General features: G+C 40.2%; 2 protein-coding genes across 5 annotated transcripts; one reads left to right on the top strand and one right to left on the bottom strand.

Moving 5' to 3' along the window:
- Positions 1-14258, top strand: LOC139665595 (troponin T, fast skeletal muscle isoforms-like). Of its 4 annotated transcripts, XM_071544666.1 has the most exons (15): positions 1-50; positions 2265-2305; positions 2429-2442; positions 3601-3609; positions 4230-4393; positions 6395-6410; positions 7391-7409; positions 7545-7590; positions 7702-7818; positions 8403-8480; positions 8841-8954; positions 9653-9765; positions 10581-10671; positions 11269-11309; positions 13976-14258. In XM_071544666.1, exons 2-15 carry the CDS (start codon positions 2286-2288, stop codon positions 14010-14012), a joined length of 879 nt encoding a protein of 292 aa, XP_071400767.1. In that variant the 5' UTR covers positions 1-50; positions 2265-2285; the 3' UTR covers positions 14013-14258. The 4 variants fall into 4 exon arrangements, with proteins under 4 accessions (XP_071400767.1, XP_071400768.1, XP_071400769.1 ...); XM_071544667.1 differs by lacking the exons at positions 3601-3609; positions 4230-4393; positions 6395-6410 and having other exon boundaries at positions 5-50; XM_071544668.1 differs by lacking the exons at positions 1-50; positions 2429-2442; positions 3601-3609; positions 4230-4393 and adding an exon at positions 4609-4634 and having other exon boundaries at positions 2286-2305; positions 6393-6410.
- A 4203-nt stretch (positions 14259-18461) lies between these two features.
- myod1 (myogenic differentiation 1) lies at positions 18462-21693 on the bottom strand. The gene is made up of 3 exons (XM_071544671.1): positions 21100-21693; positions 19441-19522; positions 18462-18682 (listed from the first exon to the last, which is right to left on the bottom strand). Exons 1-3 carry the CDS (start codon positions 21685-21687, stop codon positions 18462-18464), a joined length of 891 nt encoding a protein of 296 aa, XP_071400772.1. The 5' UTR covers positions 21688-21693.
- Between the last annotated feature and the right edge of the window lie 1519 nt (positions 21694-23212).

Here is a 23212-nt window from a genome sequence, read left to right on the forward strand (position 1 = left end):
TACAGCCAGTCTCGGCCAGCAGGGAGCTCACTTCTTTCAGCTTTTCTGAGGTAAGAGAGGGAGAGAGTGTGAGAGTGAGAGAGTGACTGAAGGAGAAAAAGCTCAAGTGCAATGTTAAGAGTCCCCTGCCCCCCCACAACCAAGCCAAGCTAAGAACAGCTGAATCCACATGTGTTAAAAACCACTGCCACGGCTAGCAGAGGCCACGCTGTAGAGCTGCGGAGGTCAGGGGTGAGATGGCAGCAGTTGTACTGAAATATTGGACTGACAGCGGATCACAGGGGGAACAGGCCTCTTCTAAAGGCTCCCGTTTAACCATAGACAGTGCCATGCTTTTCTGTTTGTGCTCAGTAGTGAGGAAAATTGGTCCATGCTGGTGTTTGAGTGAATCTGTGTGCCTGAGAAGCTGCAAAGCGCTGACTTTTTGACACCTTTGGCATTGCGTTGCTGTTCTGTGGAAACCTTGTATCTCCAAAATGTCAACTTCCCAGGAGCTAAGAAAACCAGGCTTGTTTTCAGCTTGACCAACCATGCATTTTTTAGTTTACCCAGTGGGGTCTGAAAGGGGATTCATAAGACCAAAGGTGGTACAATGTTCTCAACCCATAGAGGAGCATGCGATCCTAAAATCCACCAAACCCTAACCACCAAGATTTGGAGAAGTTATGAGGTTTTTACAAGACAGCAGCCGTTGCCTTAAAGGAATTGCGTGTTGTTTTGGCGGCTCGGTCAGACTCTGGCCGGCCGGCGGCGGCTCATACCTGTGGGATTTACAGACGACTTAAAGCTTCCGTGGCAGCGTCCCACTTCGGCAGGGTGAAGATAAGACTCTGTTATTGAATTATGTGACAGCTGAGAGCAGCAGCGCTCTGCTAATCAACTCTTTTGGCAGATTCAGTTGTTTTGGAAAGATTGTTTTTAGGTTTTTAGTTTATTAATGTATTTATTTCGATGATGTCTGCTGGTGACCTGTGAATGGGCGGGGCATGCTAGCACATTAAAGCTGACATAGCTTGAGGATAAACAAATACGCACTTACTTAACATCTGGAACAGGAGCCAAGAAACTCTAAACTGGATAGAAAGGAATCTTCTAAATGTTTTGTTTTTTCCCTAACTACCAATGTTACATAAAGGTGTAATCATGACACAATCATGACATTTGAGTACTATACAATTTAAAAGATTTGAAGAACAATCATAAGGAGGCAGGACTTTAAACCTTTTAATCTTCACGAGTCCCTCTCGGTGTTTATTTTAATTCTCGTGAAGCCGGTTCAGAGGGTCAGAGGGAGATGATTGAAGGAACCATGTGAGAGAGACGGCCAGATAAGGAAAAGGAGTGGAATTATGGGAACTATTCCAGGGGAAAGAACCCGATCTGCAGCATCGCCTCCCCTGAAACTGGATCCGGGATCGTTTCTCAGAGACATTTGCAGCTGTCTGTTTTGAAATAGTTGTGATGTCGGATGCCTTCATGGTGGCCTTGCCGTAATGAGACTAATGGGCAACTAATGCAAGAGCTAATCATTTCTAAATATATTCAGGGTCATGTATGTTTACCAATTCGGACTTTTGCATCAGATACGACATTGATACATTTCCATCACAGCAAAAGTTAATAAATATAATTGAATGCAATAAGGTCACATGCTAAAAATGACTGTAGAAGTGACAGAATCTGTTATAAAGTGTGAAGAGCTGAAGCAATGTGTTTCTAAAGATAAAAAGTCTTTAACACCTTGACAAATGGATCCAAGTGGCTGGGAAAGGCCTGGAGTCTGACCTTTACCAAGACCCCTGTTTTCTTTTTTTTTTTTTTTTTCTTTTTTTTTTTTATCTCTCACCCAGAGGTAGAAAAAAGACCATTGGCATAAATCTATGTTTGGCTCCCTTCTCACTTATCATTGCAGAAGCAGATTCAAGACAGGGGTTCGAATTTCAGTCCAGTCTGTGACGCTAATTATAAACTCAAAGATGTTGTTTTGATCTGACAAATTCGGGAACATTTCGAATCCAGGACCGCCCGCCTGCCCCTAAAAATATTTCAAAAGATGAGAAAAAAAAGCCTCTCTAGATGAAGCTACATCATGGTTTTTTTTTTAGGGCGTGCAGGGTGGGGTCTGGGCAGGGTGGGGCCACAGGAGACATTCAAGACATCTGCAACTTAATCCTGAGCTATAAATACAGCAAAGGCAGCGGACAGAAGCTGCTTGCAGAGAGACTTACAGTTCCTCTCTCTCCTCTCTTTCCTTCTCTCTCCAGGTCGAAAAGTCCACTGTCACCATGTCTGACACAGAGGAAGTGTAAGTACCGGACACTTCATATTTTCATTCAAACATCCAGAAGCCAAACATTCCCTCTCTGTCCTGCTGGTGAGTAGTTTTGACTGTTGAATCTGAATCTTTCGTTTCCCTTCTGTCTTGCAGTGATCAGGTCGAGGGTAAGTAACTCCACCTGCTCCACCCAAACATACCAAAACTGTACATTAGGTTCACTTTCCACCCAGAGGAAAGCAACATCCCAAACAAGAACCCCTCTTCCTTTTATTTCCCTCTCCTAGACATACAGCTGATGAGTTTCATTTGAAATCAGCGTGACTTTTTGACCGTTTTCTCATAAAACTTGATCGTTTCTTAGCTCTTTCACTGAGCTCTTACATTTTGTTTCTCTTATCTTAATACACGTTCATCTTCTTCTGAGTCTCTAATGTGTCAGTAAGGTGAAACATCTCAGAAATCTGTCAGCAATCTGTGAGTGTAGCATCTATAATTGAGATACATTCTTCTTACATTTAATGCAGATGTAAATTCTCATGTGCAGCATCTTCCTAAGGGGGGTCAGGAGAGAGAATTCTGATATCATTGATCCTAAATTAATATTGAGATATGTTATATTTCTCCAGAGACAAAGAAAAGGTGAGGTTAAGCCACAGATCTTTCCTATGGACAGGCACAATCCCAGTCCCGTGCTAAAATCCCAGTATTATTTCTGAACACTGCCTAACTGGTTTTCCGTTCCCTGTAGAATGGTTAATTGCACTGGACAGATATGTTTGCAGGTTTGGCTTGACTCCTTGAGATTCAAGTTATGCAACGATGCTCTCTCTTTGTACTCCTGCGGTACTGCACATACTGTATAATGATCCTGTCTGTTGATTGGATGCGAGAGGCCCTGACTCGCTGTCGCATGGTTGCAGGCACCGACGTTGACAACAGCACAGTGTCACGGTTGATTTGAGTTTCAAAGTGAAACAAGTCACACAATCAGGCGTTCAATTGGGAAGTTTAGTACGCAAACAGAAGCACGCACTGATCTGTTGGCAACGGTCCTGCAACTCTGCATGAAGATCTGCAACTGTGCGGTCCTGCTGAGCCGAGCCGAGCGCGCCCCGCGAACTTTCAGATCAACGAATGTTTCCGGAAGTTAAAGCGACTCTGAGCTCCGATTGGCCCAGCAGGACCGTGTTGTGTATGCTCAGCATGGATCCCCACTGTACCCACATTTGCACTCGTATTCCACCAGTTTCTATCAAATTGGGTACAGGTGGGATCTTTTCATAATACTGTTCTGCTCCTTTCTTTCTCGGATGACCATGAAGATTACGATGGTAAGATGCAGCCTGCAGACTCCATATGATAAGTCTCATGTCATTGATACTAATTCGTCAGTCACTTCTTTCATCGCTGTGATTGGAGACGTGTGCTCATCTCCACAAACACTCATGTTCCTTGTGGCATGCTGGTTAACACTAACGCTATATTCTTTCGTTTAAGACCGCTCGAATTACAAAACAGGTGTAAATAGAGAGCTACAGGCTAGAGTCTCTGTCTCTCCTGCATACGGCCAGTTGATGTTACGATCCTGCCATCTTTAAAGACAAATTCATCTTTTCTTTTTTACCACATCAAGCTGCATTTCCAGGTTTCTGCACAAAGGAATCAATCACATTTTGTCCATCAATAACTGACCTTTTCCCTTTTCCTATATAACTGCTTGCTATCTCACCTGCTTCAGTGCCGCCCGGTGGTCGTTCCCATGAACTGCACCACCACCAAAAACCTCCTCATATCTCACAGCTTTCTCCCCTTTTCATTCCACTGACTTTCCACTGACTCACCTCCACCTCCACTTCCACCTCCACCTTTCCTTTACTTTTACTTTCTCCTGCATCTATTAACCCTTTCATCGCCCTTCCTCTCCCTGGTTACTTGCTGCATGTTTGTGTAGCCGTAGAAGAGGAGGTAGTAGAGGAAGTAGAGGTGGCCCCTGAGGCGGCCCCTGAGCCAGAACCAGAGCCAGAACCAGAACCAGAGCCAGAGCCAGAACCAGTGGTAGAACCAGAACCAGAACCAGAGCCTGAGCCTGAGCCTGAGCCAGAGGCAGAGGAAGAGGTGCATGAAGGTATGTGGCATGGGGGGTATTCTCTCATCCTTTCCCAGGCGGCGCGCTCCACCGGTTACAGACAGACAGACCCCCCCCCCCCCCCTCCTCCTCCTCCCCCTGCTAATCTAATCTCATCCACTCCCCTGTTCATCATGTCTACTAATCAGCCTTCCCTTCACCTCTGGCCGAAGGTCAAAGATGGCCGGTTATCTGTAGCACTCAGAGGGCCCAAGTTAGAATATGATGAGAGTCCGTAAAAAGGTCCCTAGCTAGTGGATGCTTTTACACAAGGCATCTTACAGTTAGGGTTCGACCGATATGGGTTTTTAAAGGCCGATAGTGATATTTTTGTATTGAAATTGCCCATAGCTGATATTTTATGCCGATTTGTGCCAGCGTCTTTAAATTTGAGAATTTTTATGCCCAAGTATTCAGTGTCTCCTCCACTTGTCTGCCTCTCAGACAGCATTTAGACCATCATGGGACACTAAAACTCTCCATTGAAACCCAGACTAATCAAATTCTTTTAGTGTTAGCAGCTCTTTAAGGCAGGCCCACCCCCATCCCACCCCCTCTATCGAATGGTAACTATCCATCTAATGAAACTCTGGGATTCATTAAGAACTCATGAGGAACCTCCATCATATCAGAGGTGGACGATATCTGATATTTTAATAAAAGGCCAATATCGGCACCATATATCGGTCTAACCCTACTCACAGGACCATGAGTGCATGGACGGCCCCAGTGGGAACCGAAGCCCTAACCTGACAGAGTTATCTCCATGTCAGATACACAGGAGAACTGACTGCTGATAATGCAAACTGCTAACTCAACAAGCCTTGGACTGCCGACATCTAAACCATTTTAAACACAGCAGTGATCATGTTTGTGACCTACGACAGCCAATCAGGATGTAAACATCTCTATGAGTTTCTGTCATATGTCTAAAGCCCCAGTGTGAAGCCCCAATCTGGGATTTTGAGTAAGAAATGCAGCTTGTGCATCCCAACTCAAAATTCATGTCTGTTATATGGCAACGTTTATGAGCAATACGAATGTAAACAAATCACATGCAGTAAAAGATTCATGTTCGGCTCTCACCAACTGTCTGTCATTTTATTAAGAAGATTAACATTTTATTAACGTATTTATTAATTTGTTGGAAAAAAAAAACAGCGATAAGGCTTCCATTTTGTTTACATTCGGATTGAGGATTGGGGCTTTAAAGAGACAAACATGCTTGATATAAATGAATCTGATGCCACTTGTTTTTTTTTTTCTTCTTCACTGTTGCTTTGATATCTGATGAAGGTAAACATCAGGTTGTCAAAATATGGTAGATGTATTTTGGATTGTTGCTGTTTCTCTAAAGTCCTGCTATGCTTTGCCGGAGCATGAAAATCAATCTTGTTGATAGAAAATAGAAAAAAAAAGATGGCTTCTGGGATTTCATCTTTTTACTCACTGATAGAAATAGAAATAGAAATAGAAATGTCCGGTTTTATGCCACGTTCATGTGCCGGAGGGAAAGTCAGACATCTGGGACTTCCAAGCCTGCTGCTTAACAGCGTTGCTTTCATGTGTGATTTTATCAGACAATCAGGCGATAAACAAACATGGACGCCTTGCAGCTTAAGGAAAAACTTAACTCGGGTAGCAAAATTTTCTCAAACTTTCTGACTTCATCATCCAACTTTGAATGGCGTTCATGTGAAAATTTCCAAGTAGAAAATCTGATTTTCTGTGACGTATCTGGAAGCATGTGAAAGCAGAAAGATGATACTTTGTTGAGCTTTTGAAAGGTGAAAATGTGGCCTCTGAAAGCCAATAATTAATTTAGCTTAATTTAATAAAACAGTACTTCTCACCTTTTATTCCCAGTGTTTAATTCAACAAAGTATCATGTCTGACAAAGAGCTGCAGTAGATTGTTTTGAACGTACGCACCACTGCGCTTGCTAACGCTCTCTATTTTGCTCTTGTTTTCGATGCTTGCTGCATGCAGAGGCCGTTGAAGAGGAAGGTATGTTGATGAAAACTTGATGAATCTGATCTGTCATTCTGGTTTTGGAAGGACTGCAGAGTCCAGGTCTGAAGTCTAGCTGTGCTGGGGGAACGCCTGCCTTTCTGGTCACAAAATGTCGTCCAAATTTTACTGTCTGTCAAATCCAGGAGCACTGCCACATTGGCAGAAGTCTGAAAACCTACATGAACAACATAGGATTTTAAATGCATATTTTAATTTAAAAAATTCTAGTGGAGAAAAAGGGTGAAAGAATATGAAATGCTAACATTTGCTTCACTGCGCAGCGACCCCACTGTTAAACTCCTGCTGTGCCACTCGTCATCTGCATGGCATGGTGCCGCCAAACTCAATCCAAGATGAAAAAAAAAAAACTGAGAAAATGGGTTTTGTCTTGCTTGTGTAAAATGGTTTTGGGGTCAAGCCAAAAAAAACATAACACAGATTTACAGTAGCTTTTCATTTTTAAAGCAAATCTTTGCTTTCAGCAGTGACACTCACCATTAAAACCAAATCACATGACTATCAGCGACTTTTAGACAGAAGAGACGAGCACACTAAGCTTTATGAACTGATCACAGTGTTTGTTTTTGTAATGTTTTGTAGATTACACCACAGTTCAGATTTACTGTAACTGCACTCACAGCAAGATGTTCTTTTGATATTCACAAAACTTAATATTTCCCTGTGTAAAACTGTTTGTCAAGTCTTAATATATGAAGTTCATTTGTTTGTTGTTATTTACCTGTTGGTTTTTTTCTAACCCTAACTTCAAACTGAAAGCAAGGCGACAATTTGGAGTATTTTTAAACTTACCAATTCATTTTACATTCCATATAGAGTTAAAAACCTAGAGTTTAATCCATGTAATGCCTGAGACGTTTTGCCTTGGAAATGAAATAATTTGCTTCAAACAGACTAGTGTGCATTTCTAACCCGATGACATGTACTTGTCCCCTTCTTCATTCCTTAACATGCAGAGGAGAAGCCAAAGTTCAAGTAAGTTTCCTCGATTGATTGAAATGATTTCTCTACACATTTCAGTCTGAGCCATTTATCATTACCGTTCACTGAAAACCACGATGAGCCCCGAGGTGAACCCAGACACCCTGATCTCTCTCTCTCTCCCCGCAGGCCCAGCGCACCAAAAATCCCCGATGGTGAGAAAGTGGACTTTGATGTGAGTAGAACTGAAACTACGTCATGAAGGATTCCTGTTATTTTGTAAGACTTGTGTCTGTTTCTCTGTGGCTGAACGTTCTTCTTCTTCTTCTCCTCCCCGGTCCTGCAGGACATCCAGAAGAAACGTCAGAACAAGGATCTGGTGGAGCTGCAGGGGCTGATCGATGCTCACTTTGAGCACAGGAAGAAGGAGGAGGAGGAGCTGATTGCCCTCAAGGAGAGAATCGTGAGTCTCGGTCACATCAGATCAGATCAGATCTGATTAAATCAACCTTATTGATCCTTGTTGAGACCTGGGGCCGGATTCACCAGTGTGTTCTTAAGATAGATCTTAAGAAATGACATAAGAGGACATTTTAGGAAGTTCTTAAGAAGGCTCTTAAGTTCCTCTCCTCTCCTCTCTCCTCTCTCCTCCTCTCCTCTCCTCTCCTCTCCTCTCCTCCTCTCCTTGTCTCCTCTCCTCTCCTCTCCTTTCCTCTCCTCCTCTCCTCTCCTCCTCTCTTCTCCTCTCCTCTCCTCTCCTCTCCTCTCCTCTCCTCTCCTCTCCTTGTCTCCTCTCCTCTCCTCTCCTCTCCTTGTTTCCTCTCCTCTCCTCTCCTCTCCTTGTCTCCTCTCCTCTCCTCTCCTCCTCTCCTCTCCTTGTCTCCTCTCCTCTCCTCTCCTCTCCTCTCCTCTCCTCTCCCAAACACACAAACTCGCTCTCCTCTTATAGCAGTGGGATATGAGTAAATGTAATAGGTTGCTTGGTCTCAGTTCAGTCTCCTGTTGGTCTCCCTCTAAGCTGAAGTGTGTTTTCTTGTCTCTCTGCAGGAGAAGCGCCGCGCTGAGAGAGCCGAGCAGCAGAGGGTCCGAGCTGAGAAGGACAAGGAGCGCCAGGCCAGACGTGAGGTTCGTCCCCGCCGCCTCTTTCTGCTTTTCTTCTCCTGCTTTTATTCAACTTTTAATTTTTTTTTTTTCTCCTTTTAATTACGAGTCCATTACATTAAAGTCCCCATGAAATGAAAACTCCCATTAATTTTCCTTCCGGGAAAAACAGAGTGTCTTTAATGGTGACATCGTGCTGCATCAGGAGGGGGAAATATAAACTCCATCCAATAAAACATCACAGATTTTTGAACATAATTAGTTGTACAATTCCCTGCATGGCGGTGACTTGTCTGTGTTGATGCTGATGTGGATCTGACCTGAGCCTGTGTTGATGCTGATGTGGATCTGATCTGATCTGACCTGAGCCTGCTGTCTGAACAGGAGGAGAGGCTGAAGAGGGAGGAGGCTGATGCCAAGAAGAAGGCAGAAGAAGAGGCGAAGAAGAAGTCAGCACTGTCCAGCATGGGCTCCAACTACAGCAGCCACCTGCAGAGGGTCAGCACACACACACACACACACACACACACACACACACACACACACACACACACACACACACACACACACACACACACACACGCACACACACACAGACACACACACACACACACACAGAGACATAGAGAGATTTGTTTAGAGATTTCCTATTTATTCTTCATTGACAGTTTGATTACTGTCATTTGAATTTGAATTTGTTAACTTTGCCAATAAAGCAGCTTGAATTGAATTGAGAGACATACAGAGACACAGAGACATAGGGAATATACTATATTACTGTTAATTGTTTTGTTCCTTTTATTTTACAGCCCTTTGTTTTTTCTTAAGAAAATGTTATAAATCCATATAATTGTTATTATTATTATTATTATTATTATTATTATTATAATTAGTAGTAATAGTAGTAGTCAAGTCAGTTTTATTTATGTAGCAGATTTCATACACAGGTAGACTCAATGCGCTTCACATGAAAAACAACAGTGACAATATAAAATATAGAAACCAAAAATACATTTAAAAAAATTGTATTATTAGTTCCCCAGTATCCGCCTCTGTGTCCGCTAGTCCTCCCGGGACCAACAGTCACAATTTTAGTAACAGTTGTAATTGTACTACAAGTAGTGTTGGTAGTACTAGTGTTAGTACTTGCAGTATAACTGGTATACTTAGTAACGTTGTGTGTAAACATGTGACAGGCTGACCAGAAGAGAGGAGGAAAGAAAGAGACTGAGAGAGAGAAGAAGAAGAAGATTCTGGCAGGCAGACGCAAGGCGCTCAACATCGACCACCTGGGCGAGGACAAGCTCAGGTCAGACTCAAAACCCACACCGCCTTCTGTTCAGGGTTTCCTCCAGTGGTGGAAGAAGTACTGAGATCTTTTACTTCAGTAAAAGTATCAATACAACAATGTAAAGATACTCCATTACAAGTAAAAGTCCTGCATTCCAAATCTTACTTAAGTAAAAGTACATAAGTACTGGCAGCAAAATGTACTTAGAGTATCAAAGTAAACGTACTCATTATGCAAACTGTCCCCATTTAGAGAGTTATATTTTTCATAAATTATTGGAATATTAATACTGATTTATTGACATACATGTACATGTAAGCAGCATTTTAAAGTTGTCAACGTGAAGCTAATCTTAACAATTTAGCTATACTTTTGGTAGTCTAATCTATAACAATGCTATTTTATAGTTATTTTATAAAGATGATCAAATGTTTTAAATATAAAATATTGATCTGAAAAGTAACTAGTAACTATAGCTGTGAAATAAATGTAATGGAGTAAAAAGTACAATATTTCCCTCTAAAATGTAGTGGAGTATAAGTACAAAGTAGCATAAAATGTAAATACTAAATAAAGTACAAGTACCTCAAAATTGTACTTAAGTACAGTACTTGAGTAAATGTACTTAGTTACTTTCCACCACTGGTTTCCTCCCAGCCCTTCAGGGTGGACAGGCTGCATGGGCACAGCAAACAGCTTTCTGGGTATTATAGCTGTATCATATCTTCAGATTTGTTCTGAAAGATAAAGCTGGCAGTGGGTGGCTGTTTCCCGGCCGTCAGTCTGTGTGTTTAAATGGATTTTAGCTCACATGAATGTTGTTTTTCCTGCAGGGATAAGATCAACGAGCTGCATGAATGGATGACCCAGCTGGAGTCTGAGAAGTTCGACCACATGGAGAGACTGAAGAGGCAGAAGTACGAGGTGAGAGTCCAGACTCAAACACAAAGAAGAAGATCGGTATTTCAAGGAAGAAAAAAGCAAAAACCCCACAGAACCTGAATGGATAGAACGGTTCTTCCTGTTTGTCACTGTAAATGTAGTTCAGCATAAAATGGCGATTATGGATTTTAAGTGTTAGTTGCTATGGTGACAACACAACACTTGAGAACTGAGCAGATGAGTCTGTTAGCAAACTGTCAGAACTCAACTGAAAGCTAACGTTAGCGACGAGGCTAACGTAGCTTCATCACAGACTGGACTTCTCTCTCTAGCTCTTCTAGTCAACATTAGCATGTTAGCGATCCATGGCAGCAAGGAGACAGAGAAGCTGCTTTGGTTCTTGCTGTAAAACCTCTCAGCTCAGTGACTTGCTGTGAGTCGCTTTATACAGAAGCTAGTCCAACGGGTCACAGCAAGATGGCCGCCGCTCCGACCGTCCAGGAACATTGATTTGAATGGGAATGACCGTTCTATCCGTTCAAGTTCTGTGATAAATCCATTCTCCTCTCAGAATATAACAGCTTCTTGTTCATCCAAACAACAAACAAACCTCCTTTGACTTTGCTCTGCTTCCTCCAGGTTACAACCCTGCGCAAGAGAGTGGAGGAGCTCAGTAAATTGTAAGTAAAGCTGATCAGGGAGTCTGAGTTTGATCTGCTGCATGGTCTGTTAGCATGAAGGTCCGACTGAACCGGAGGAGACCGAGACGACACACCGGCCAAAACAAAACACAGAGAGAGAACTGAGGAGTTCATTTCCAAAACTGACATCCATGAACTGAACATCTGCTTTGGAAAAACAATCAATAGCTGCAGGTCAGCGTTCAGGATCCAGTCAAGCAAGAACTTAAATTATCAATTATCCGGTAACACTTTACAATAAGGGTACACTAAGTTAAGGGTTAGTTAATGCTTAATTAAAAGTTAACTAATGTGTAATTTACTAATGGTGTTCATGTTAACTAAAGTATTACTTAGTACTAGTCTAGTACTAGACTATTAAATAATGTATAAATTAATACCTTAGTTAACATGAACACCATTATTACATGATTAGCAGACACATTAGTTAACTGTTAATTAAGTATTAACTAACCCTTCCAACATCTTTGATCACATATGGATAGAAAAAGAGAAATTGAATTCTAATAATATGGGACCTTTAAGTTACTGTAATTCCTTTACAAAGTCTCATGATTTGATTGGATTTAATTTGATGCAGTCACTCGGTGTCAGCGATCTCATTTTGGAATTAAACTCCTCAGTTACAGTTAGATTTATCAGCTGAAGTGGTTTTAAAGGTGGAGGTGGGTCTTCCTCTTCTTGTCCTGTGTGGATGTGAGTCTCAGAGCAGACCGCTCAGCAGGTCAGTGGTTTGGTCTCTGACCCGTCTTCGTCCCGTCAGGAAACCACAAAAACACTCAAAAGCAGCGATGATCACTTCAGTTCATGATGAACAAATATTTAATTTGAGAGGAACCAGGTAAACATCAGTGTTTCCTCTGCGAGTTTCTGTAACGGTGTTGGATCCACATCCATCCCTGATCTGGGCCTTGTTATGGATCTAGTGCAGGTTGCAGGGCTAAAAAAACAAAAAAAAACAAATCTCATTATAGAAACAGCCATTTCAAGCATTAGTAATAGTCTTTTTGGAGGGAAATTGGGCTAAATTAAAATAATTTTAATCCAATTTAGTTCAGTTAGTTTCAAATTTTCAGTCATTTTCTTGCTGTGGTGGATCGCCATTTACATTCATATAATATTTATACACTCTTAAAAAGGATGTGTCATGTTCAGCACATCTTTCAGTCTAGTTTGAGACAACACAGCCAATCCAATAGAAACATGTTGCTGCCCAAGTGTCAGTCATGATGAGGAGGCTCTGGTAGAAAAAGGCCTGGTAGACAGATATCAGGCCGATACAACGGCAGTATGTGTGTCTGTGGGACTGAAATCCTCTGGTCTTCCTCATCATGACCCAGTGTGATGAAGGTAAGTGCTGCATGTTGGTCTGAAAGTCTGTTTGGTGTTGAGTGTTTTCCAACTCAGATCAGGAACTCAGATCTCAGGTCAGAGAAGGTCAGAGAAGCAGTCTGCTGAGCTTGAATGTCGCCAGTTTGAATCCCAGACTGGCTGCACAGAGCTGTGTGGGACGAGTGACCGAGACACTGCCGCTGAGCCTTTGAGCAAGGCAGCGAACCATCAGCTGGTTATACTGCGGCTCTGAAGTGTGATTTTGTGAAGCAAAGCAGGGGGTTCTGCTACAGAGCATGCAGAGGTCTCTAGTGGGGCCAGTTGCATAAAGATAGACCTGGTCTTAGACTTAAATGTGACTTTAAGTCAAACTTGCTAAAGACATTTATATTTACCTGTTCCTACCAAGGTTATTATAGTTTTGCATTTTTCATTAGTTTTTATTTTTATTTTGTTTTGACTTTTTGTTTTCAATTTCAGTTTAGTTTTAATTCGTTTTTAAAGCAGGTTTGCTAGTTTAGTTTAGTTTTTATTTTTTTGAAAATGCTTAGTTGTAGTTTAGTTTTTATTAGTTTCAGTGTTAGTTTTAGTCTTTTTTTGTAATATGGGGTATTTGTCAGGGGCGAGATTCAAAAATTAAAAACACTAGGCTTATGTATGAAATAAATTGACAAAGACGAAAACTAAAGACATTTTCTCTATAATAAAAATGTATAAATATTCTAAATTTATTTTAGTTAGTTTTGTAAACACACAACACAGTTTCAGTTAGTTATCGTTTTTTTGTAAAGCCTCGTTTTTATTTTTATTTCAGTTAACGAAAATGTTTTTTCACACCTAGTTTCCGTTATTTCCTTAGTTTTCGTTAACGATAATAACCTTGGTTCCTACTACTTCTTGGTTGTTGTAGATCTCTAATGTGTTGTTTCTGTCTCTAAAGACTCGCTCTCTTCTTCAGGCTCTTTCCAAAAACCAAAGATTTGGCATCTTGTCTGAAACAGCTTCAGTATTTAAACTTCCCACTCTGACAGTTAGGTCGACTCGTTACCATAACAACAAAGTTCTTAACTCAAGATTAGCCGGGGGGAAGGTGGCTAACATTGCTACCTCAAAATAAGTCATTTGTAATATTTAGTAACAGACAGTCTTAATTAGACTAGTCCAACCTGAGAATCTAAGACCAGTCTAAGGCTTAGACTGGTCTTAAACTAGCTTTATGCAACTGGCCTGGTTAGATGAAGGTTTTAAAGGAGCTAGTCGGTCAGAACAGACGCCTCACTCGCTCCCCCTTGTGTTTGTGTCTGGTATTACAGCAGCAAGAAGGGAGCCGCCGCCCGCCGCAGAAAGTAAAGCGCTCGCTCTGCTGCTGCACGGAAGCCAAACTGCGATCCTACCGGACACACGCCTGATGAAGCAACGCACACTGCGGCCCACACCGCAGCTCAGAAGCCAATAGCGCTGAGGTTTACCTCCAGATTTCATGCAACCAGGAGCCATTAGCTGCTGTTGTAGGAATGAATATCCGCCATCTTGCTTCCTTCGCCCTCGACTGTTTGGTTCTCAGTATTTTTGTAAATAAAGTGTGACTCTTCAAGCCATATCTGTAGATCTGTTATTCTTCAAAACTCAATAAAGTTCCATATTTTTAGCCGTGTAATTTTAAAGTCGTTTGTTCAACACTGTTTGCATTTGCAGGGTTGAATTCTGAAGGCGACATGGAGTTTTCCCTGCAGGCCCGTTAAATACCAGTGAGCTTTAAAATATATTGGCCAAACTACGAGCTTTTCCCTAAATACAGTTTATTTGTTAAGCAATGCACTTATTATATGCTAAAATCTATCATGTACACTTAATTTCCATAGCGCTATATAGCCATTATGGGAAGAAAAAGAAAGGATTACCTGCAGTTCATCAGTAAATATTAAATTATAAAGGATCCAGTCTTTAAAAATGTTCCCATATTATCAACCAATGACTTAAATTAAAATTAAGCTGCTGACAATCCTTCAAAAAGCTGCATCATTTGTTTTAATCATTTTGTAAAAGCAGGTGTCGCTTTATTCAAGAGCCGGATTCCTTACTTTGGAATGAAACTCTTCAAATTCAAAGTCTACTTTCTGTTTTAAGGCAAGGCAGCTTTATCTGTATAGCACATTTCATACGCTGAGGCAGTTCAAAGTGCTTTACAGAGTAATAAAAAAATACAGTAAAGGAAAAAAATGTACAATTAAAAAGTGCAAAAGTACAGACAAGAGATCCACAAGATAAAAGACTTAAAAAGTAAACTAGTGCAGTTCAAATCCAGTGAAATAGAAAGATAAAAGTAAAGACAGTGCAAGAGGATTAGAAAAGTGAAAAGTGCATTAAAATCCAACACTGAAGCTGCTGAGATGCTTCACAACAACTGAGCCTGAGCAGCTTCTTCCCTTTCACTGTTTCACTGCAAGGCACCGAGTGGAAAAACACCATATTTTCATATTTTCAGGAGACAAAATCTGTTTTTTGGTCTAGCTCAGTAATCTATTTTTCAGATGAAAAGTATGAGTTTCAGCTTTGTAGCTTATTATCTATTAAAGGTAACAAAAATAAAAAATAAAAAACTCTGATCCTCTTGCTGTTAGATCTCATCAGTCTGTTCTGTTCACAACATTCAGCACTTATTTAGTGATGAAGTGTTGTACTTAACTGTTTTGTTGAACCCATTTTCCCTCAACCTGCCTTGTCTGCTTCTACTGCAGTTAGTGATTTCCTACGTTTCCCAGAATGCCTTTCAACAACCCCCCAGAAAAGAGGTGTGAACTTGTTGCATCCAGTTTATGGATTGATATGAAGGTGGAGAGAGAGGGATAGTGAGCAGAGAAAGAGCAAGAGAGCGAGAGTTTTATTCGTTTAGAAAAACTGAGAATCTCCCCATTTCCTCAAACCCCCAACATGTCTCTCCGCTGCACTGCATTCTGGTCTCTCTCCTGCTCCTGTGGTGGAGAAACTGGTCTCTCTCCTCTTCTCCGATGGATCTCTCCCTGTGTGATTGTTGAACGTCTCTTGGTGCAAAATGGCGGCTCTAGAAAGAAGCCCTCGCTCTTTGAGTCTGAGGGACTGACACCAAAACCTGACGTTTACCGCTGAGGTTTTACATCCTGAAACATTTTCTGAGACCCAGATTCCCCAGATTAAAGGCAGTTTGGACAAATAGATTCTGTTACTTGAGACTGAAACTTGATAAATGCAGTACTGTGTAGAACGCTGCAGTTCCTGGTTTCAACACATGATGGCGCTGCTGCTGTTTGTTTCTGTTTGAGTCCAGAGAGACAAACTGTCAATCAACTCTGTTCCTCTTCACCTCTTCTTTACCAGGAGACATTTAAATCATTTAAGATTTAGCTTGTATGATTTAGTTTTGTCTAGGTTTTCTATATTTATTTAGCAATGCTCTTGTTATTTAATTTATTAATGATAAAATACAGAATTATTCATTTCCATATTGCAGTATATACAGTATATCCATTTTTTTTTATAATAATAAAATAAAATAAAAATATAAATTACCTTAAATTCATCATACAGTGTTACAAAACTCTAGAGGATCCAGTCTGTAAAGTGTCACTGATGAGCATCATGATCTTCAACAGATCAATATTTAATATTTAGGCTATATCATTAACATGAATCACTTCAGTCACCAAGTCCAATTAACACACAGCAATTGGTCTTGGTGGCATTGATGCAACAAATATAATTTTAAATAAATACAACAGTAGTAATAATAGTAATAGTAATAATGTTAATAATGTTGATGATAATAATAATGTTAATAATAACAATAATGATAATAATAATAATAATAATATAAATGATGAGCTGTATTTGTATAGCACTTTTCAAAAACAAAGTTAAAGTGCCTCACATTTAGAAAAATATATATAAACAAAAGAGCAGAAATGAAGAGCAGCAATTATAAAACAAGAGAGAAGAATTAATAACAGAATTTTAACTGAGGGACAGAATTAACATAATGAAATCAATTAAAAAAAAATGTTTGTTTTTTTTTTATTGATTTTATAAAGTTTATTATTATTGGGATATTTATGTGGAGAGTTTCATTCTAAAATGAGAAATTCACCATATTTAATAATAATAATATATATATAATAATTCTTCATCATTTCCATTCGGTTCCTAATTAACTGATAAATGAATCCTGGATTGGGATTTATGGAAAATTATACACATTCACTCTAATTAGTCACATTCTTTCCTTTACTGATTATTAAGAATTAATTTGTTCAGTTGTTGTGGAAAAATAAATCCAGACCTGTAAAATGTCTCATTACTTTCAAATTAATTATTATATTATATTATATAAATTGATCAAGTAATAAATCCTATATAACCTATTATTTATTTTCTTTTATTTATAATTTGGTGCAGTCAGTCATTTTGTTTTTCATATGTAAGCTGCTGTAAACTGATCATCAGCTTCTATTATAGACAAAATATTGTTCTGCTTAAAAATTGTTAATTTCTGTGTCTGGAACAAAACTTCAGCCATCAGTACATTAAATATCCAATATTTAATTAATCATAATACATTCATTAAATAAAAATGAACCAAGGAGGCGTTTGTTGTATAAATAAGCATGTTCATTTATTATCATCATGTGAACTGTCACTCATTTTTCAGATGTATAAATATAAAGTTTAACATTTCTCACAACAAACAGACAGACAGAAACATTAAATACATTAGTAATACTTTTAGTTGTAACAAATCAGCTCTTATTTACACATGTACAAAAACACAAATGGTCCTCCGCTGCAGTGAAAAGACAATGAAATTATAATATTTAATATTTAACCTCCATATGGGATCGAAAGAGGTCCAAATCTACTTTAACCCTGCTGGAAAATCACTACAATATTCCCATAATAATCCTATAATATTCCTATAGTTCTCTATAGTGATCTCCTATGTTATCACTATAATATTCCTATAGGAACCTGTAGTTTTGCAGTGATATTTGTATATTTTCCTTCTAAAATGCATCATAGGATTACTGTAGCTCTTGTTCCTCATGCAGGGAAAAGCTCACTGGGGGTTTTAGACTTCAGATGGACACAACTGGAGGAATGTAGCTGCTGTTTTGGCCTCCATCCTTCACCAAATATACACTGACAGACAAACATCCACCTTAACAAGTCAGTTTGGTTTAGAACTGAGTCTTAAAACTGTTTTTTTTTAACTTAAGACAAGTGACAACATGCTGCCAGTGGGGTCAGATCAGATAAACTCAGATCAGCCTGAACCTGCTTCTCTGCATCTTCAGTTATTTATTTGCTGGATCATTTTCACTGTTTTCTTATTTTCTTCTCTATTGTCTTTCTCTCATCTGTTTTCTATTCTCTGCTGCAGCAGTAACTTCTTTTTCCCTGGATTGAAGTTTTCATCGTTTTTCATCATTTTAACAGTAGAAAAGTCATTTTGTGGCTCCAACAGAAGGCCGATCAGCCGTCAGTTGAATGGAATAAATGTGATTCTAACTGCTGTTTCCTTGTGATTTTGAAAATCTAACAACAGAAACCGGTCTGGGAAAAGTCATGGAGGATTTTGAAAACTCAGATACTTCATTTCTGAACCTTTCTAGTGTTGAGGAAACCAGACTTTAGGACTCAGTTCTGTCTGAAAAAGTGTTAATGTGAATATTTGTTGTCAGTCCCTCCTGACTCCAGTCTGGGGATCCGGGTTCGACCGGACGGGTTTTTGCAGGAAATAAAAACGTCCCGTGTTGAGCGTGAGAGTGTTCATAGGACTTGGTAGATGAGGTTTGGGTCCTGGCTGGTCGGGGTGGGGGAGGGGGCGGCGGGGGGCGGGGCGGCCGGCTCGCCCGGGGCGGCGGCCTGCGGCGGGGAGGCGGGGCCGTCGGCCGCCGGCAGCAGACCGGTCTCCGTGGAAATCCGCTCCACGATGCTGGAGAGGCAGTCCAGACTGGAAACCACCGAGCTGCGGTCGCTCTTCACTCCGCCTGCAGAGAGAGAGAGAGAGAGAGAGAGAGAGAGAGAGAGAGAGAGAGAGAGAGAGAGAGAGAGAGAGAGAGAGAGAGAGAGAGGGATGTCGTTATTTCACTGGATTCACGGAGTGTTTTATTCTGTTTCTTTTCCCTGCTGAATCTAATTGGATTCCGTTTTATATTGGAGGATAAACTTCCATCATGAGCCAAACAAACACTAATAAATGAACATCACATTTTCATAAAATCAGCACTTGAAATTAAATTCTATTTTCCTATGATCATTAATTTCTGCTGCTTCCCTCTGACATTCTACTTAATATGATAGAAACTATTTATTTACTGTGAATTACACTGTAAAGTTTCTGCAAATAAAGCAGTGTGAAATAGATTTGAGGTAATTTTACCCTCCATAAGCCCTGGGTTAAACTAATCAAATATTATTAGTAATATTATTAATATTAGTATTTCCATACTGTTTTTACCATTTCATACAGTAGCCTAGGCTATATATAGCCTACCATATTTTATGATTTATTATTCTGCCTCCCACATTGGCTACTATGAAGCTCTATTATATTGCTTGATTGTTTTATTAGTCTTCTGCTGGTTTTATTGTTTTTCATATTGCTTATATTCTGTTTCTCTCTTCCCTGCTGAATCCTGTTGCTTTTGCTTCTGCAGCTTCGTTTCCCATCAGATCAATAAACTTTCACCTGATCTGGTCTTATCTTCTTATTAGTTATTCATATTAATAATTGCAGGTTTCTCACCGTTTGGAGTCTCAGAGAAATAAGAGCTGTTGTCGTAACTTCCTCTTCTGGCGGACTGACAGGTCGGACCATTAAAATCCATCTGAGAGAAAATCAAATCAACACAATATTTAATATTCAGATTTTACAACGTGGAACAATGTGAAAATTATGTTTTATTCATAAAAACAACTGTCACAAAAATAGCTATAGTAATTCGATAATTTCCTCCATTTTAGAGGGAAACGACATAAATATCACAGCAACTATCGACCTATTAGGAATATTATAAGGCGTGTTTAACACAATAACAACAATAATAATGCAATTAAATAAAGCACATTAAAATAAACGAAAATGTGAAGAATAAATTGAAATTGAACGAGATTCTTTTGGATCAAACTAAATGTCTAAACTGTTTCTCTGAGGAGGAAAAACTGAAACTTTCGGTTGTTTTAGTGAAGAAACTTTGAACTGGAGGTTAGAAATAATAATAATAATAAAAAAAATCACCATACTGAAATATTATACAGTGTGGGATTGTGCGTCAACTATTTTATATTCATAAGCCTGTAATCGAGTTTCATAAAAATCAAAGTATGATAATGTCGCTATAAACTACTACTGAGCACCATAAACATATCAGTTCCTATAGGAAGATTACCATAAACATATCAGTTCCTATAGGAAGATTATAGGGAATTTTCGTTAAAAAGCAAAAAAAATAAAAATAAAAAAATCAAACATTTGAATAAAACCTGACTAAATTTACTGATGGACTTTTACTCTGAGAGGAATAAAAAATGAAAACGTAGCCTACTAGGCCTGTTTAGCAGTTTCACGAAAAAAGAATAATAAATAATAAAAATAAACTAAATAAAGAAGTTGAGATGAGCTTTCTGATGAAATGATGAAATGTGATTTTCCCGGTGAGTTCATGAGCTGTTTAACTCGGGATGAAGCATGGAAATGATATTTTAAATAAAACAGTAGCCTAAAGCAAATTTAGATTGAAGTTTTATTTCTCACATGGAGAAATCTGTAAAATTCGTTTCATCACACTGGTTTTGTTGAAAACCGGATTCCAACTCAGCCTGGTACAGCTATTTGGAGTTGTGCGGTATGGAAATATTCTGAATATAAACACTGATTTTGGAAATGAGAAAATGGAAATGTTCGTTGGAATATAAACCATGTGACTGAAGGAAATCTGCCGCTGAATTTTCACCCTTGTTGTTCTTTTGCGTAAAGGCGAGTTGTGACGCATGGAAATATTATTTCGATCATAACCAATGTGATTAAACGAAACCTGTTCCCCTTGAGGACGAAAACTTGCACTTGAACTACGAGTCTACTAGATTTTTCTCATGAGCTGAAATAAATCCTGGAAACATTCTGAACAGAATCAACGACTGAACGATTTTTTCCCAGTGACACTTCTGCGTAAAGAGCGTTGGAAACATTATTTTGAATTTGACCAATGAGATAAATAAGTTTTTTTTTTACTATAAGGAAGAAAACGAAATTTACTTATTTTTTCCCAGTGAGAAAGAAAACATGCAGCATATGACTCTTGTGCGTAAAGGCGCGTTGGAAACATTATTTTGGACCCCCCCGCCCCTCCTCCCTCCTCCTCCTGTCAGTGTCAGGAATCTAACGCCTGTGTGTCCCTGAACTCACCATGCCGTCGGAGCAGTTGGACCGGGGGCTGGACGCGTCCGAGTCCCCGCTGTAGTGCTCCAGCACCGGGTAGTACGCGTCGTCCTGGCCGCCGCGCAGCAGCGCCTGCAGGGACTCGATGTAGCTGATGGCGTTGCGCAGGATCTCCACCTTGGGCAGCCGCTGGTTCGGGTTGGCCGACGTGCAGCGCTTCAGCGTCTCGAAGGCGTCGTTGACCTTGCTGAGCCGCCTGCGCTCGCGCATGGTGGCCGCCTTCCTCCGGTCCGCGTTCGTGGTCTTCCTCTTGCAGGCCTTGCAGGCCCACAGCAGGCAGCGACCCGCCTGGTGGTGCCCGCTGGGCGCGCGGACGTGCTCGTCGTCCTCCTCGCCGTGGTGGAGGTGCTGGTGGAGGTGCAGCAGGGAGGAGGGGGACGAGGAGGCGGAGGAGGAGGAGGAGACGGAGGAGGAGTCCTCGGGCTTCAGCAGGCCCACGTGCACCAGCCGCGGGTCCAGGTCCTCGAAGAAGTGCATGTCGCTGGTGTTGAAGCACGGGTCGTCGTAGAAGTCATCAGCGGCGGGGATCGGGAAAGAGATATCCGACAACTCCATGTTCAGTCCCAAATATCCAGCGGGAGGTCAGGAGGGTCTGCAGCTTCCACTCAGCTCCGAGAGGCGAGAGAGGAGAGAATCAGAAAAGTTCCAGTGTCAGCCTGGAGGAAACTGACTGACTGACTGTCTGTCTGTTGTCTGTCTGTCTGTCTGTCTGTCTGTTGTCTGTCTGTTGTCTGTCTGACAGATGAAACTCAGCTCGCTGTCAGTCTCCAGGAATGTAGTTTCCCTTCACAACTTCAGCTGTCAGCCTGGCAGCTCTTATACGTGGGGAGAGCGGAGGGGGCGTGTCTCTGCTGTGACAGTAACCAATCGGCTGGCAGGGGGAGGGGTTTACAACTTCACGGTAATTAGTGTACAATTACCTCTAACTGCGCAGTAACAGCCAGGGAAATACTGCAGAGAAGTACTAACATCAAATATGTAGGAAATTTAAACTACAAGGCGTAAAAAATACCATAAAATACCATAAGATCACTATTAAAATCACGATAGAGAACCATAGACACACGGAAAGAGCCTGAAGGAATATTAGGGTGTGTTTTTATATATTAGTAATAATAATAAAAGGAATAAGAATAAGAAAAACAGAGTACTTAAAAACGAAATACAATAAACAAAAGCGTGAACAATAAATAGAAATAAAAGAAAAAAGAAAATACTAAAGGGCAAATGCGCAGAATAAATGGAATCAATTCAAAAGTTCACAGTTAAAGTAAAAGAAAGTCAGTCTGATGATTCATAAAAAACGAAATTTCTAATTTATTTTTTCCCTTTGAGGAGTAAAAACATGCAACTCATTATAACAAGTTTCCTGAGTATAAGAAGAAACCAGTTTGACAGTCCAGCTGAAGTTCGCTTCTGTAACTTGAAGATGATAAAAGTTGAACAAATTTGGGTAAAATGCACAGGAGACACAGGGAAACTGATTCTGACTCTGTTATATCATACAGCTATCTGTGCAACTGCTGTGACCTCTGACCCCTGACCTGCTGGAGATCTAAGACATGAAGTTAGTCTGATGAAGCATCAGCTAAATGATTAAAATGTGTCATATAAAAAGTCAATATAAAAAGAAATCCAGCAGAGCAACCAGCGGTAAAACTGACAACAGATAAAGTGAACTGGAACCAAACGAATACTAACAATGTTTCATATCATTATTTTCTATTTGCCTCTGGTTTATGGAATATATTATCTTTATATGACTAGTCAAAAAAGTGAGGTAGCACATCCAAAATTATTGAAAAAAATGACTGAATACAATACTCAGATTTCACTTATTTATTGCAGAATGAAAATGTGTAAAGACTCCATGAAATAACTGAAATGTCAAATCATTTCTGGATCTGAAGTTTCGTCTCATCTCTCCAACATGAATCTAACAGCTGATCTGCGCTTCTTCCCCCTCTTATCACCTCTTAGCTGTGATTACGTCATATTCTTGTACCTTTTGGTTTGTACCAGTCGCCGTTCATTAACATGACAATATGGATTATTATTCTTGTGTTATGTAGTCTGAGGT

Source organism: Centroberyx affinis, unplaced genomic scaffold (genome assembly GCF_046629955.1).
Source record: "Centroberyx affinis isolate AG114_WGS23_722 - 3 ecotype Tasmania unplaced genomic scaffold, CSIRO-AGI_Caff_v1 ptg004628l_1, whole genome shotgun sequence".
Classification (NCBI taxonomy): Eukaryota; Metazoa; Chordata; class Actinopteri; order Beryciformes; family Berycidae; genus Centroberyx; species Centroberyx affinis.

What these genes read in the sequence shown, in the direction of transcription:
- myod1 (XM_071544671.1), bottom strand. Translation starts at nt 21,687, where the DNA reads ATGGAGTTGTCGGATATCTCTTTCCCGATCCCCGCCGCTGATGACTTC. An exon ending in CCAACTGCTCCGACGGCATG is followed by an intron (nt 19,523 to 21,099) that starts GTGAGTTCAGGG and finishes ATTTTCTCTCAG; the next exon opens with ATGGATTTTAATGGTCCGAC. An exon ending in TTTCTCTGAGACTCCAAACG is followed by an intron (nt 18,683 to 19,440) that starts GTGAGAAACCTG and finishes CTCTCTCTGCAG; the next exon opens with GCGGAGTGAAGAGCGACCGC.
- LOC139665595 (XM_071544666.1), top strand. Translation starts at nt 2,286, where the DNA reads ATGTCTGACACAGAGGAAGT. An exon ending in CTGGGCGAGGACAAGCTCAG is followed by an intron (nt 9,766 to 10,580) that starts GTCAGACTCAAA and finishes TTTTTCCTGCAG; the next exon opens with GGATAAGATCAACGAGCTGC. An exon ending in GTGGAGGAGCTCAGTAAATT is followed by an intron (nt 11,310 to 13,975) that starts GTAAGTAAAGCT and finishes CTGGTATTACAG; the next exon opens with CAGCAAGAAGGGAGCCGCCG.